Here is a 14,250-nt window from a genome sequence, read left to right as displayed (position 1 = left end):
AGTAGTTTAACAAATTTATTATGTGATATTTGCCAAACTGAGGGCTAAATGATTAATTAAATTCTGGTATATCCACTCACTGGAATATTAAGATCATTGAAAATGATCGTTTTGAAGACCAAGTAACATGGGAAAATACTTTTAAGTGGGAAATCAGGATAAAAATTGTAAGTTTGTATCTTAATAAATATGGACCTACTAGAAGGAATACATGAATTTTTGTTAGGTAGAAGAATCTTTTTCTGGTTTTCATATTGCATTGTCGTTGTATTCCAAAAATAACTTTTAAAATGGCATAAAGGGATGCCAATTAAAACTATTGTTTTTTGTTTTTTGTGTGTGTGTGTGTTACGCGGACCTCTCACTGTTGTGGCCTCTCCCGTTGTGGAGCACAGGCTCCGGACACGCAGGCTCAGTGGCCATGGCTCACGGGCCCAGCCGCTCCGCAGCATGTGGGATCTTCCCGGACTGGGGCACGAACCCGTGTCCCCTGCATGGGCAGGCAGACACTCAACCACTGCGCCACCAGGGAAGCCCAAAACTATTGTATTTTTTATCACTACTATGTAGTATGAAAAAGAGAAGCTTTGTAAAACTATTGTTCAATGAAGTCCCGAAGCCTTTTTTCTTAGTATAAGATTGACATTTGAGGAAAATGCATTGCTGCTCTGTTCAAGATATATTGTCATTTTTTTCTTTTATTTTTTATATTTTGACAGTGCCCTTATGTCTGCCATTTGTTGTATTTACTTACCAAAAAAGAGAATGGTGAGTATTTTCATTCCAACTGTATTACATTCACTCTGTAGAATTAGCATTTGTATCAGCCTTTATAAAGTTAACTGTTAGCATTAGTTCTATGACAGGGTTTTGTGGGATTCCTTTTTAGTACTTTTATCTAAGAGCATCTGCTTAATGGCTTAACTGAACAGGGTAATTATATTCTTGATGTGTTGTAAGGAGAAGCTACCTGAACAAGGTTTCTTTTTATCCTGAACCACAGACTAGTAATTCTTTTCTTTACCTTTTCTAGTCAAACCATTTCGTGTGAGAAAACTGCTTGATCTTCAGGCCAAAATGGTGAGTACTGAAAAGACCTAAGACTGGCCAGTGTACTCTGTGCTAGGTACCGAGCTAGGCTTTGGGGATGTAAAATCGAATGAGTCATTACCTTCAAGGAACTTAATTGCCTGGGGAGCTCAGTCAACAAAATAAAAAATCAGAATCAGACTGGGGTCAAGGAGGAGTGGTGATGGTGAGTCGAATTTAACTAGGCCAAGAAAGAAGAGAAGGGCACTCTTGGCAGAGGGAACAGCATGAGCAAAGCCAGGTCGATACCAAATAGCAGAAACTGTTTACGGAACTAGGTTGGTATGGCTGGAAAATAAGTGTTAGGGAGTAGTCAAAAATGACTATTTTATTAAAGTGACTAGCTTATTTATTCTGTGGCTGTGACCTAGGAAAACATTCTTTTCTGGATACTTAAACTTCAGTATATTCCCTGACTATTATCTCTTGTCCTTACAGCTCTCTTGCATTGTTATTTCCACTATACCTGCCAGGTAACAGAAGTCTGTGAAGCTTTGGGTGTAAAACAATAGGAAGTTGCAGTGCCTATGCCTAACTGTTGAAACCTGCGTAACCTATGTAGAGACATTCAAATTTCATGAAAAACACAAACACATGCGCACATGTGTGCTTCTCCATTGTGAGGTTTCCTGTTGGTCAATGATTGTTCTTGTTTTATAGCTTCCTATTTTGGCTCTCTGGGTGCAGTATCTTCTCGTAGCTCTCTGAGGATAGTAATGATAATGTTTTTGTCCAAATTTAATTTTATTTCACATTAATAGAAATTATGAAAAAGATGTACATTTTTCCATGTTAACAGCAAAACAATTCAATGGAATAAGAAAATCTTACCATAAATAAGATCTTGTTGATTTGTATTAACTGAGACAAGTATATGTTCAAGTTAAAAAAAATGACTCAGTACAGTGTCTAAAAATTTTTAACCCAGACATTAAATATATGGCTTCATTATTAATATTCTATATAGTACGTTACTAAATTACCCCATTATCAATGCCTATTTATAAAGATGCATTCATAAAATTGTTTTGATAAGCTGGATTTTGATGACTTTGATCACATCCAACAATACCAAGCCTAGAAGACATAGCCATGCTCGCATGTAACTGAACATGTAAAATGGTAACAGGCATAATCAGCCCATGTAAGCAAATGTATTGGGTACATGAATTTTTGATACCTGCAAAGGCATGTGTCCCCTCTATACCCATCCATGCCCCATAACTTCCCATCATGATGGACACAGAACAGAGAAATTGTCTTTCTGGTGGCAAGCATGAATGGTGGGAAGTGGAGCAGGCATGTTGTTATCTTATATGCACCAGGCCCTTTGAGAGCAGTCTTTGGAAAAGGAAGGGAGAGTTAGGTCTCGTGTTCAAGGTTGGTAAGGGTGGTTTCTGGGATTCTCCCTCTACCAGGCATGAACCTGTGTGATTTGGGCTGATTAATTTTTCCTGTTCTCAGCTTTGTCTCTGTTTCCTCAGAGTTCTTTTCTTGTTTGTTTGGTATTTCATGGTAGAGGTTTTTCTCAAATACCTGGTAAACCTTGTTTGCCCATATTTAATAATAAAGCACTAAAATGGTCATTGGAAACTTGTGTACGTGAGCAGGACTTGTTCTTTGTAGGGTCTTTATATTTCATTGGGAAATTCCCCAGATGATGGTGTCACTTTTCCTAAGAAATTTTCCTGGGGACTTCCCTGGTGGCACAGTGGTTAAGAATCTGCCTGCCAATGCAGGGGACATGGGTTCAAGCCCTGGTCTGGGAAGATCCCACATGCCATGGAGCAACTAAGCCCGTGTGCCACAACTACTGAGCCCGCGAGCCTAGAGCCTGTGCACCGCAACGAAGAGTAGCCCCTGATCACCTCAACTAGAGAAAGCCCACGTGCAGCAACGAAAACCCAATGCAGCCAAAAAATAAATAAATAAATAAAATAAAATAAAAAATCTCCTGTTTCCTGACTAGGGGTTGTATTAGTCAGGCTTCTCCAGAGAAACGGAACCACTAGGATGTGTGTATATATAGAGAAAAAATTTTAAAGGGATTGGCTCACATGATTATAGAGACTCATAAGTCCAACATCTGCAGGGTGGGCCTGCAGGCTGGAGATCCAGGAGAGCTGATGTTCCAGTTTGAATTCATCGACAGTCAGCAGTCTGGTGGAGAATACTCTCTTGCTTGGGGGAGCTGGTCTTTTTGTTCTGTATAGGCCTTCAACTGATTGAATGAGGCCCACCCACATTATGGTGGGTAGTCTGCTTTACTCAAGAGTCCACCCATTTAAATGTTAATCTCATCAGAAACACCCAGAACATTTGATTTGGGCACCCCATGACCCAGCAAAGTTGACATGTAAAATTACTTGCCACAAGGCTATAAACCTGGCTACTAGCACTCTGGGACTTAAGCAGTAGAAAAGATTGGGGAAAGGTTCTGGTACACTCCCTCAGTTCTGCAAACTGTATGAGTCCAGCTTTTATCTTCAGTGAGTAAAACCCTGATGTTTGCCAGTGTAGTGAAGGAATTTGGGGTTCTAACTGCTTCTTATGTAGGCTTTCAACCAGTCCTTCTGTTTTTCAGCCCTCTTGCACCTCCACTTTTCAGAGGTATCTGATCCCTCAAATTCCTGAGCCTTTCTGGGAGTTCTCAAGCATGAATCTGCTGCTTTTGAGGCTTTTTCTGTTGCTGCCTTAGCTTTCATTTTCTCTATTCTGCTAAGTTGGTTATTGTTTGTGCATCTTCATTTGAGGTTCCAAAATCTTGTTGAGATCTCACATGTGCTATCGTTTGCCTTCTTGTTCTCTTTGAACTTGTGCTTTATGCCTTTTTCCGTTCCTTTACTTTTTAGTGGGGCTTTATGAGGACCCAGAATTAAACATGTATGTTAAGTATGCCATGTTTAACTGGAAGTCTCTCTCTCTCTTTCTTTTAAGAAAGTGTTAACTTTTTAACAATAAAGATAGGTTTAGTTAACTAGACAATAAGTTCTAAAGGTCTCTCCACTCCTAAGTATTTGCTCTTTCAAAAACATTCCAACTCAAAGCAAACACTCTGATACTAATTGATAATGAGTACAGAGATCAGAAGATATTTCAGCATAGATAGCCTGGGTCATTTTGGTTTTGTTATCATAAATTTAATTTCAGGAAGCTATTATAAAATAAGAATACTGTATTTCTAATCCCCATTTTCTGCCTTCCTTATTTTGTATAGTACTTGATTCAACAAAATAGTAATATAATAAAACAGTTGGGTTTCTTCCTTGGAATTTTAGTGGTATGCTTCCTCGGGATAGCCAGATATATCAAACACAGGTATCCAGCAGTAAGGACTTCTGTCATAAAATTAATGTTTTTGCAAAGACTTTTTCAGTTTTATCAAGCTGTTTGACTTCTGCATACCAATTGTTAGATATCCTAGTGAATTTTCCAGGAATCATGATGCTAAGGTATTAATATTTCCTTTGCTCTGTTTTCTTGGCTTCCCTTTTTGTCCTTCCACCTTCCTGTCTAAATCAAGAATGAGTAAACTTTGAGTCCTGAGTATTATACCAGTGAGAGTAAGCCATGCTAGCAGATATGACTGGTAAGCCTAAGGCACGGGCAGAGAAGAAGAGAGAAAATATAAGGAAGAAGTAAAATATGGAAAAAAGTCATAAAAGAGAAGATGACAAGTTGGCAAGGGTTGCTTTATGATAGTTGATTTAAATGTTTGAGTTTCTGCAGGAATAAAGACACAGACCTACTTGAGAATGGACTTGAGGATATGGGGAGGGGGAAGGGTAAGCTGTGACAAAGTGAAAGAGAGGCATGGACATATATACGCTACCAAACGTAAGGTAGATAGATAGTGGGAAGCAGCTGCAGAGCACAGGGAGATCAGCTGGGTGCTTTGTGACCGCCTGGAGGGGTGGGATAGGGAGGGTGGGAGGGAGGGAGACACAAGAGGGAAGGGATGTGGGAACAGATGTATATGTATGACTGATTCACTTTGTTATAAAGCAGAAACTAATGAAAATAAATAAATAAATGCTTGAGCTTCTGTTCCTTGATTTTCTATAGCATCTTCCTATAGCTATATCACGTAATAAAATTAGGGTCTGAATATATGTTTAATCTTCTTATTCTTTTGTTACTTTTTTTTTCTTACTGGCCACAAAATTGAAAATTGAAAACTCTTATTTTTTTTCAGGGAATGCAGCCTCATCTCCAGGCTTTGTTGTCACTATATAAATTCTTTGTTCCTACTTTGATTTCTTTATCTTTGCCTATGAGGAAGAAGGTAAGGGATTAAGGAGCAGTAAGTCATACTGAGATAGAAATATGTTGTTTTGAGTAAGTTAATTTATAGATTTGGACTAAAATGTTTATAGCATACTGTTTTAAGATCTAATGTTGTGGCGCTGTTTCTGAGTTTTTTTAGGGATTAGCACTTCGTTTTGATTCCATTCAATATATTCCATTCAATGTAATAGATTCCTGATTAGACAAAAAAAAATTTTTTAATGGATTTGCATGGGTGTAAAATATTTCATAATTAATATACTTTCAATTAATGAAGAGTTTTAGGTTTTATGCTGCTCCGACTTATGGATACCTCCTCTCATGTACTTTACATTCAATTTTATAGATCTATTTTAAGAATTCAGAGAATCTGTGGAAGACAGCTCTACTTGCTGTGAGGCAAAGGAATCAGGGACTTCCTCCAGAACCTCTAAAGTTGATGTTAGCTAATGTCCATCCTATAAAAAGAGTAAGTATCTAAAACCCCAAGTGACTTGCACAGTCTTCTTTTATTAAATTCAAACAATAACCATTCAGATGTTGGAAGAGATTATAGATATTTAAGTACATTTTAATTACCCAGTATTCTATGCAAACTATATTCAGACTCCATTCATTAAACCACCTTAACAAGTGCTTTTACATTTATAGTTTGTAATCTGCTTAGTCCATTGATAGATTGTTTTATTATCTTTCTTTTTTAGAAATGGAATTCTCACTCAGTTATACCAGTGCTAAATTCCCGTAACTACGGTAAAGAAAGTGGGAAAAAGGGGATGAATCTTTGTGATTATTTCAGTAGCAATGGATCATTTCCACTGGAACAGCTTAAAAGCTTCCCTCAACTCTTACAGAACATCCATTGCTTAGAGGTATGTGACTGGACCATGTGCTTATTTGCATTTTCCATTTGATCTTCATGGCCTTTATTTTTGTTATATATTTCCTATCTGATGATTTCCTTGTTGCTCTGATCTCCTTTTTATATACTTACAGTTGACCGATTGTTCTGTCTTTGCAGCTGCCTTCTCAGATGGGCGCAGTGCTGAACAACTCTCTGCTACTACACTATATTAACTGTGTCAGAGATGAGTCAGTCTTACTGAGGCTCTATCACTGGTTGAGTCAAACATTACAAGAAGGTAAAAATTGATACTTAGAAGTGTTAGATGAATGAAGAAGGAATAAGATGGTTTACAAATGGGGTTTTTTTAAAAGGGTGCCAACTTCTAGACAGGAGGAGCCTTCATATGCTGTAATTATTTTTCCGGTAATCATGTATTCAGAGCCTGAATGCTGCTGTTGTTGTAATTTTAAGGGGTAGTAAGAAAGGAGGTGTATTGTTAAGGAAACACTGCTGGATGGCCACCAAAACTCACTGGGTGGCTCCACTTTGATGACTGTCACAGTCCAAGGCCTCTTCATCTTTGTATGTTCAGAAACTTGCTGTTAAGCCCCCAGAACTATCAGATTAATGCTAACCAAACTCAGAGCCTGTTGTGTAAGCCAGAATGTCAACTTTTTATTTCATAGTAGAAGTAATTCTTTCTGGTGACCAAAATTTTCATGTTTGCCGACTAGAATAGCTCCTCTCTGCTATCAATATATATGGGGGCCACATTAGTCATCAGAAAGTTTCTTAATTATAGAACTGAAGGAAAAGCCAGTGAGGGAGTTTTTCATCCAGGCCATAGTAAAGCCTGATCATTTCATTCCTCCACGGAGGTCGATTTCTCTAAACATAGTATTGAGTTCACCAGATTATTTCTTTCCTGGATAAGTAAATCCCGCCTCTTCAGGTGTTTAAGGTCAGTTTTAGTCGGTTCCAGGATAACTCTCCTTTTCCTACTCAGTCTTTCCTTACATAGGATATGATAACAGTTTGTTAGATTTCCACTAACTAAAGTTCTGGCACCCTTAGATTACCCCCAGCTCACTCTAATTGAAGTTTAGGCATTCTCAAACTTTTAATTCAAACACTTATAGTCTTTTGGATTACTGTGTGGCATAAAGCTAATCACATTCATTATATGTGACATTTACTAGTTTATTTTTTCACTGTAAGCTTTTCCCCTATATTACCAAGTTCTTGAGAAACATCACACTATCACTTCCACATATATATTATAGTCTCCAGTGTGAGTTGGCTAGGATGTATGAGACAGATAACTTGTTTATATTTCTCATTTATTTGTCACTTTAGAGTTGTAGTGGTTATGTTTTGTGTAGTTTTTACTGTTGTGCAACCGGAGCATTATGTTTAATATTTTCGTTCCAGAATGTATTTGGTACAAAGTGAATAATTATGAACATGGAAAAGAATTTCCCAACTTCCTGGACACTATCCTCAAGGCAGAATGCTTCTTACAAGTAAGATTCTGCTTGTTTCCTACACACTTCACCATTAAAAAAAAACCTATATATATGTTTATTTATTTATTTATTGGGCTGCGCTGGGTCTTAGTTGCGGCATGCGGGATCTTTAGTTGTGGCATGCGAACTCTTAGTTGAGGCATGTAGGATCTAGTTCCCTGAGGAACCAGATCGAACCCAGGGATCGAACCCAGGGATCGAACCCAGGCCCCCTGCATTGGGAGCGTGGAGTCTTAGCCACTGGACTACCAGGGAAGTCCCACCACTTCTTAATTTATTTAGATATCCATTAAAAACCTTTTCTTTAGTGCTTGACGTCTTTTGTAAACAATATTTATTCAATTCAAAATTCATGATAAATAGAGCCAAGTTGCACTGTCGTTTATCTTTGTACTGTTGGATTTGAAGAAAGAATTTGTTAAATTATGCAAATAAGAGAGAAAGGTCTAAGGAATTCCCTAGCTGACCAGTGGTTAGGACTCCAGTACTCTCACTGCCGAGGGCCTGGGTTCAATCCCTGGTCAGGGAACTAAAATCCCGTGAGCCCCCCATCCCCCCAAAAAAGAGAGAAAGGTCTATAATTTAAGAGAACAAACTGAAGATGTAATTGAATGCATTAAATTAATTGAATTAGCCAGTAAGATAAAGCTCATAGGGTCACTACTTGTGTCCTTATAATCAACAAACATTTTTTGATTGTCGAATATGTTCCAGCCAATTAATTATTTGGCCTGGGTAACCCTGAGTTGTACTTTTAAGCTGCCACTCAGGTATCAGCACCATCAAGAAGCCTTTACTCAGTCTGGGTTAGATGTTTGTTCTACATACTTCCTTAGCTCTCTGTGTTTACCTGTATTGTGGTACTTTCAGCATCTGTTTTTCCACACATTATGAGCTCTGGACAGGTGGGAACCATGTCTAACTTTTCTTCATGTATGGGTGTTCAACTTGGTACCTGATACAAAAGAGATTCTCAATAAATGTTTGTTGAATAAATCTTAAGGGTTTGGTGTGAAACCATTGAATTAGAAGTTGGGTGTGGATAACGGTGGTGAGGATAAAAGGATGAATTTAGGTTGATTTTTTAGATTTCCTGCTTGGGAGGATGATGATGGGAATATAAGAAAAGCAGGCTAGGAAGGAAAGATATACTTGATTTGAAAGATGCCTGTGGCATATCCAGTAGGCAGTTAGATAATGAGTCTAGAGCTCAGGAATGAGATTTGGGCTAGAGATTCAGAAATTTAGGATATCCTCATGATATAGGTGGTGGTTTTAGCTATGTTAGAGATGCGATTGTCCAGAGAATTCATGTCATGAAAAGAAGGTCCAGAATAGAGTCTTGGTGCGTGCCACTATTTAAGGCTCAGGACGACAAAGTTAAAAGGGAAAAAACCCTGGATCTTCACTCTGGTAAAAACAGGCAGCCTAGACATTCAGGCCTCTCCGGATGGTGCTGCCCAGAGTTTGGGTTTGGTCTATGGCCCCTAATGAAATTCCAGCCTTATTATACACTGTATAAAAAGTGTATACATTGTATACACTCTATTGACTATCATGTACTCCAAAATAATACAATTTCATTTATCTTTAAAAATATTCCATAACTTGACTTCTTACCTTCTTTTCCAACTGGTAAAGTTTTATGGTGTTTGAAAACTATGTTGATAAAGATGGTAATGTATCCAAATGTTAATCATCTGATCCTTTTTATGAGAAAGTCTGGCACCTAATCCAAGGCTTTTAATTATATTTATGACAAAAAACATTAGTCTAAGGGTAAAACAACTATAGCACAAAGTAAACTGGTTGTTTCAAGAGTAATTATGACTGAAGAGTTCCATGCAAGGTTTTACTATCAACTTGTGTTATAGGAGGGGTTTTATTCCTGTGAAGCATTCCTGTATAAGAGCCTTCCTCTCTGGGATGGCCTCTGTTGTCGATCACAGTTCCTTCAACTTGTGAGCTGGATTCCTTTTAGTAGCTTCTCTGGTATGTATCACGAAAATTTGGAGTCATTTAATTCAATGTAATATTAATTAAAAGGATTGAATAACTTTTTTTATTATTTTTAGAGGTGAAACCACTTCTTTTTGACCACCTATCACGGCTCTTCTTTACATCAACTATTTATTTCAAGGTAAAAAAAATTGTCTTGCTTAGATTCAATAGGAAATATTAGTCTGTGGCTGGTGGTACACAGTTTCAAACCCACACTATAGCAGTGTTTTGTAACAGGAGTTGCTTGGACCTGGACTTGAGGTGCTGCATCATTCAAATCAAAGTTAATGTGTAGAATCTTCTGTTTTTAAGGTTTTGTTACATGTAATTTTCCTGAACTGTAACAGATGACAAAGTGAATGAACAGGTGGCAAATGAGTATTAATAAAAACAAACTGGGAAATAACTTAAGCATACTTCGTTTGATTGTTGTGGTTGATAATTCTGTAGATACACTTATTCATTTCTCAAATGTGTATTGAGCACCCACTATGTGTTATAATATAGTCATTTTCTGCTAATAAAATTGTTCTAGCCTTATATAATAAAATTAAAAGTTGTTACTGTTTTGCGGTGTGCTCCAAAAAAAAAAAACCACTGTGGCTTCCAGGACTAAGTTTGAGAGCCACTTTCTTATAGAATGGTTATTCCTTTTCTAAAAGAGTGACAATATAAGTAATGTTTCTTTTATAACTTTTTTTCACCTTAAATCACTTACTGTTCGCCACATTTACAGGAAAAATATATTGTCCTGGTTAGTGTTTGTCATAATCAAGTGGTACTTTATAATTACCTATCACATTAACTTGGATTCAAGTTAATTTTATATTATTTGTAACTTTCTACCTTACCATGTCATGTCATTCACATGACAATACACACTGCTTCTCCCAGATAACACATTTTCAGAGACTTCATTTTGCAACTTTCTGTGATTCTCTTCCGATCTTCTATTCAGTTATTCTTTATTTCTTCTCTTATTCCACCAATCTAGAGCTCTATTTATCTGTAAATATTAGGTTAAACCATATGAATAGATTTAACCTAATAGGTCAAAGATGTTTGACAATTGGCAGTTTCATATGTTCCAGCCTAATAAGTATATATACATTTATACACACATGCATATATTTATATTTGAGAGTGGGGGGTGGGGAGAGGAAGGGAAACAGACAGTAGGCCAAAGACAGAAATCAGGGGAGTGCTCACTGTTTAATTCTCACTGAAAAGGAGGTGTCTATGAAGGAACCTTTTCAAGAGGTATGAAAAGAACCAGGAGAACAGTAGTGCCAAAGAAACAGAGAGAATACAGGCTATCAAGAAGGAGTGAAGGGATAATGTTGCTACATATCTCAAGAGGGTCCAGAAAGATATGGACCAAAAAAAAGTTTCTTTTGGAATTGATAATACAGAGGTCTTGGCTACCTTTGTGAGCAGGTTCAGTGGAGTGTGGGGGTAAAAACCAAATTGTGGAGGTTGAGGAGTTGATGAGAAATGAAGACAAGACAATAAGTATTGACTGTGTTTCCAAAAGTTTGGCTAAAAAGAACAGGTAGAGAGAGAGAGAGAGAGCTATAGTGGGACTTTGAATCAGGGAAGGTTGTAATTTTCTTTGTCCCCAGAGTGAGAAAAACCTGCACATGTTTATAGATAGGATGCAAGGAGCCAGATGAGAAGAGGGAGAGGTTGAAAATGGGGGAAAGATGAGGGATAATTGACAGTGCAGGGTTTCAGAAAAAGCATGAAGGTATTGGTTTAAGACTAGGTAGAGGGATTTGCTTGAATGGGTGGTAAGAGGTTGAGAGGTACTGCTTATTCTCTAAGATTGGGGATGAGGACGTAGAGATAGGTGGACATATAGATATATTTGTACAGTTTGAAAAAAGAGCAAGAAATTGAAATACTTGTGCCTAAAAATGTTAAATTTCTCAAAATAGGAAGTGCATTGTAGGACAGAATTGAGTAAGGGGCTTCAAGACGGTGTTATGTGCTTAGCCATTAAAAAGAATGGGAGAGAGAGACAGCTAATTGAAGAGAAATATAGTAAAAGGATTATTGAGCTTCATTAAGAGCCCAGATGAAGTTGGAGACCAAAACTTAGGAGTGTAGAGCTGTGCTTCTCAACCATTTTTGTTTTAAGCCCATGCCCCCTTCTCATAAACGTAAGAATCTCATGCCTTCCTTTAATGTGGAGGCTGGATGGGGTAGAGTAGGTGAGTGGAGAATATGAATATGAATATGTCATAGTAATATCAAATATCTTTTCAAGTGTTAAATTGACACCAAAATAGAAGATTGTTTTAGGTGATTCCAAGTTTGCTTTCAACTTGAACATATTTATAACCTGAATGTGAGGTGTCAATTTCTAAAAAAAAGACATATTTTAAAAATTATTTATTTATATATTTTTGGCTGTGTTGGGTCTTCGTTGCTGCACATGGGCTTTCTCTAGTTGCTGTGAGCTGGGGCTACTCTTCATTGCAGTGTGCGGGCTTCTCATTGCGGTGGCTTCTCTTGTTGAGGAGCACGGGCTCTAGGCACGTGGGCTTCAGTAGTTGTGTCCCGCGGTCTCTAGAGCGCAGGCTCAGTAGTTGAGGCGCACGGACTTAGTTGCCCTGCGGCATGTGGGATCTTCCTGGACCAGGGATCGAACCTGTGTCCCCTGCATTGGCAGGTGGATTCTTAACCACTGTGCCACCAGGGAAGTCCCTAAAAATTATTAATTGAACTGTGCTGTGAAGTAACAGTAAGCATTCTATCACTGGAGATACTCAAATATAAATAGTATCTAGACCATCATTTATTAAGGATATTTAAGAAAGGTTTCCTGTGTTAGGTTTTGGGATGGTATGGATTGCTTTCAAATTTATAGATATTATGATTTATCCTTATAAGTGTTCCAGGCACACTTATTTCAAGACTATATTTTTTGTATGTGAATGAGTCCCTGGGAAATCAAGGCAAGGCCTAGCAAAGGAAAAACTATAGGGTTGTTTGTTTTCCACAATCACAGAAGATAAATTTTATGACCAACAAAAGGAGTAAATTGCAGTTGTAGACACAAGGCGAAAAGGGTGGGAAGCTCCTATTTGTAGCAACTTCAAAGGATCTCTGAGGGGAGATAATAAGGGGTGGGTGATGTAATATATGTTATGAATGAATGTAATTTAGAGAAACAAGAGTCTGTTACTCACTGATAAGCTGGGGGCAGGCTTGTAGAGAAAATGGTAAAATAAACTTGTACTTGCATTAATCTGTCTCTTGGTGACTGATTAGGTTGGAGCAGCAGCTATTGGGTTCTGAATTGGATGTGGTTATCTCCACAGTCCCTTCCACCTCTAAGCCTCTGGTTTAGTCTGTTCTCAGCACTATGGTATGTCTGATGATTTTTTTGTTTTGTGTCCACAGTGTAGTGTTCTTCACTGTCTGAAAGAGCTACTGCAGAATTGGCTGCTGTGGCTTTCTATGGACATCCACATGAAATCTGTGAACAGTCCTCTGTGAGTTATCTTATAACCCTCCATAAGAGTTGATCTCTACAAAACTATTTGCATATGGAGTTTAATAGTGTGGCATAAAACCTAATTGCTTCATGTAAATGCTTAATTGTACTTTTCTAAAAAAATGTTTTTTGTTACTTTTCACTCTTCCCCACAATCCTGTGAGGAAAGTTAATTTTTCAAGTTTTATTCTATAAGTCAGAAAGCAACCCCCAAGCCTCTGAGTCACTTGCAAGAGTTAATATAGCAAAACATTGGCCAGCTGACGTTAGAACTTGCAACTTTGACTTCCATTCAGTTTAGCTCATTTTATAAAATGTATTCTTGCTTATATGTGAAGTCAATTTTGATGATGGCTAGGAAGATCTGTAATTTTGCTGTACAGATTTTTTTTAATGTTTCTCTGATGTATTTTGCTTATATATGTTAATTTATTTTCACTTTGTAATTAAAAAAGAGCCCTGAATTTCCATTATGTTCATTCCTGTTAAATGTGAAACCTCAAAGTGAAAGTAAAAGACTGACTGAATTTCAAGGAACTGCCTGATCAGGTTTTTTTGACTCTTTCTACCTAGTGTCTTTTGCTTCTCCTGTATTCTATTTTAACATTAATTTTTTTTATATTATAGAAAATTACAAACATATTCAAAAGTAGAGAAAATAGTACAATTGTTACCCTTATGTACGCATCACCCGGCTTCAACAGTTACCAACTCATGGTTAACTTTTTTTCATCTATAACACCCCTCACTTTCCTCCTCCTTTGTACTAGATATTTTTTAAGCAAAACCCAGACATCATTTCAGCTGTTGAAAAATGATACCAGTATAACACCTAAAAAATTAATAGTTCTTAATATGTTCAAATATCTAATGGATGTTCAAATTCCCTGTATTATCAGTCACATTCTTACTTTATAAGATAAGGAGCCCTTAGCTCCAACTACAAGTAGCTGGTGGTTGGCTTAGTTAGATTAGCCCAGGTCTATTTTTCTATATGT

The 14,250-nt window shown here is 37.4% G+C and overlaps 1 protein-coding gene across 4 annotated transcripts in view; it reads left to right on the top strand.

Annotated features, from left to right (window-relative positions):
* The window catches only part of CENPI (centromere protein I), a 53,180-nt gene that overhangs the window by 25,628 nt on the left and 13,302 nt on the right, over positions 1 to 14,250 (top strand). For all 4 annotated transcript variants that reach the window (XM_081222621.1, XM_081222620.1, XM_081222619.1 and 1 more), the window contains exons 6-15: positions 720 to 768; positions 1,034 to 1,080; positions 5,285 to 5,374; positions 5,723 to 5,845; positions 6,081 to 6,248; positions 6,398 to 6,518; positions 7,655 to 7,746; positions 9,624 to 9,741; positions 9,825 to 9,889; positions 13,159 to 13,250. In XM_081222621.1, coding sequence (XP_081078747.1) covers positions 720 to 768; positions 1,034 to 1,080; positions 5,285 to 5,374; positions 5,723 to 5,845; positions 6,081 to 6,248; positions 6,398 to 6,518; positions 7,655 to 7,746; positions 9,624 to 9,741; positions 9,825 to 9,889; positions 13,159 to 13,250 — 965 coding nt within the window. The remainder of the gene's footprint in view (positions 1 to 719; positions 769 to 1,033; positions 1,081 to 5,284; positions 5,375 to 5,722; positions 5,846 to 6,080; positions 6,249 to 6,397; positions 6,519 to 7,654; positions 7,747 to 9,623; positions 9,742 to 9,824; positions 9,890 to 13,158; positions 13,251 to 14,250) is intronic.

Source organism: Mesoplodon bidens (genome assembly GCF_964165515.1).
Source record: "Mesoplodon bidens genome assembly, chromosome: X".
In the NCBI taxonomy this organism is placed as follows: Eukaryota; Metazoa; Chordata; class Mammalia; order Artiodactyla; family Ziphiidae; genus Mesoplodon; species Mesoplodon bidens.
The sequence above is the reverse complement of the archived record's forward strand: the minus strand, read 5'-3'. Positions and strand labels throughout refer to the sequence as shown.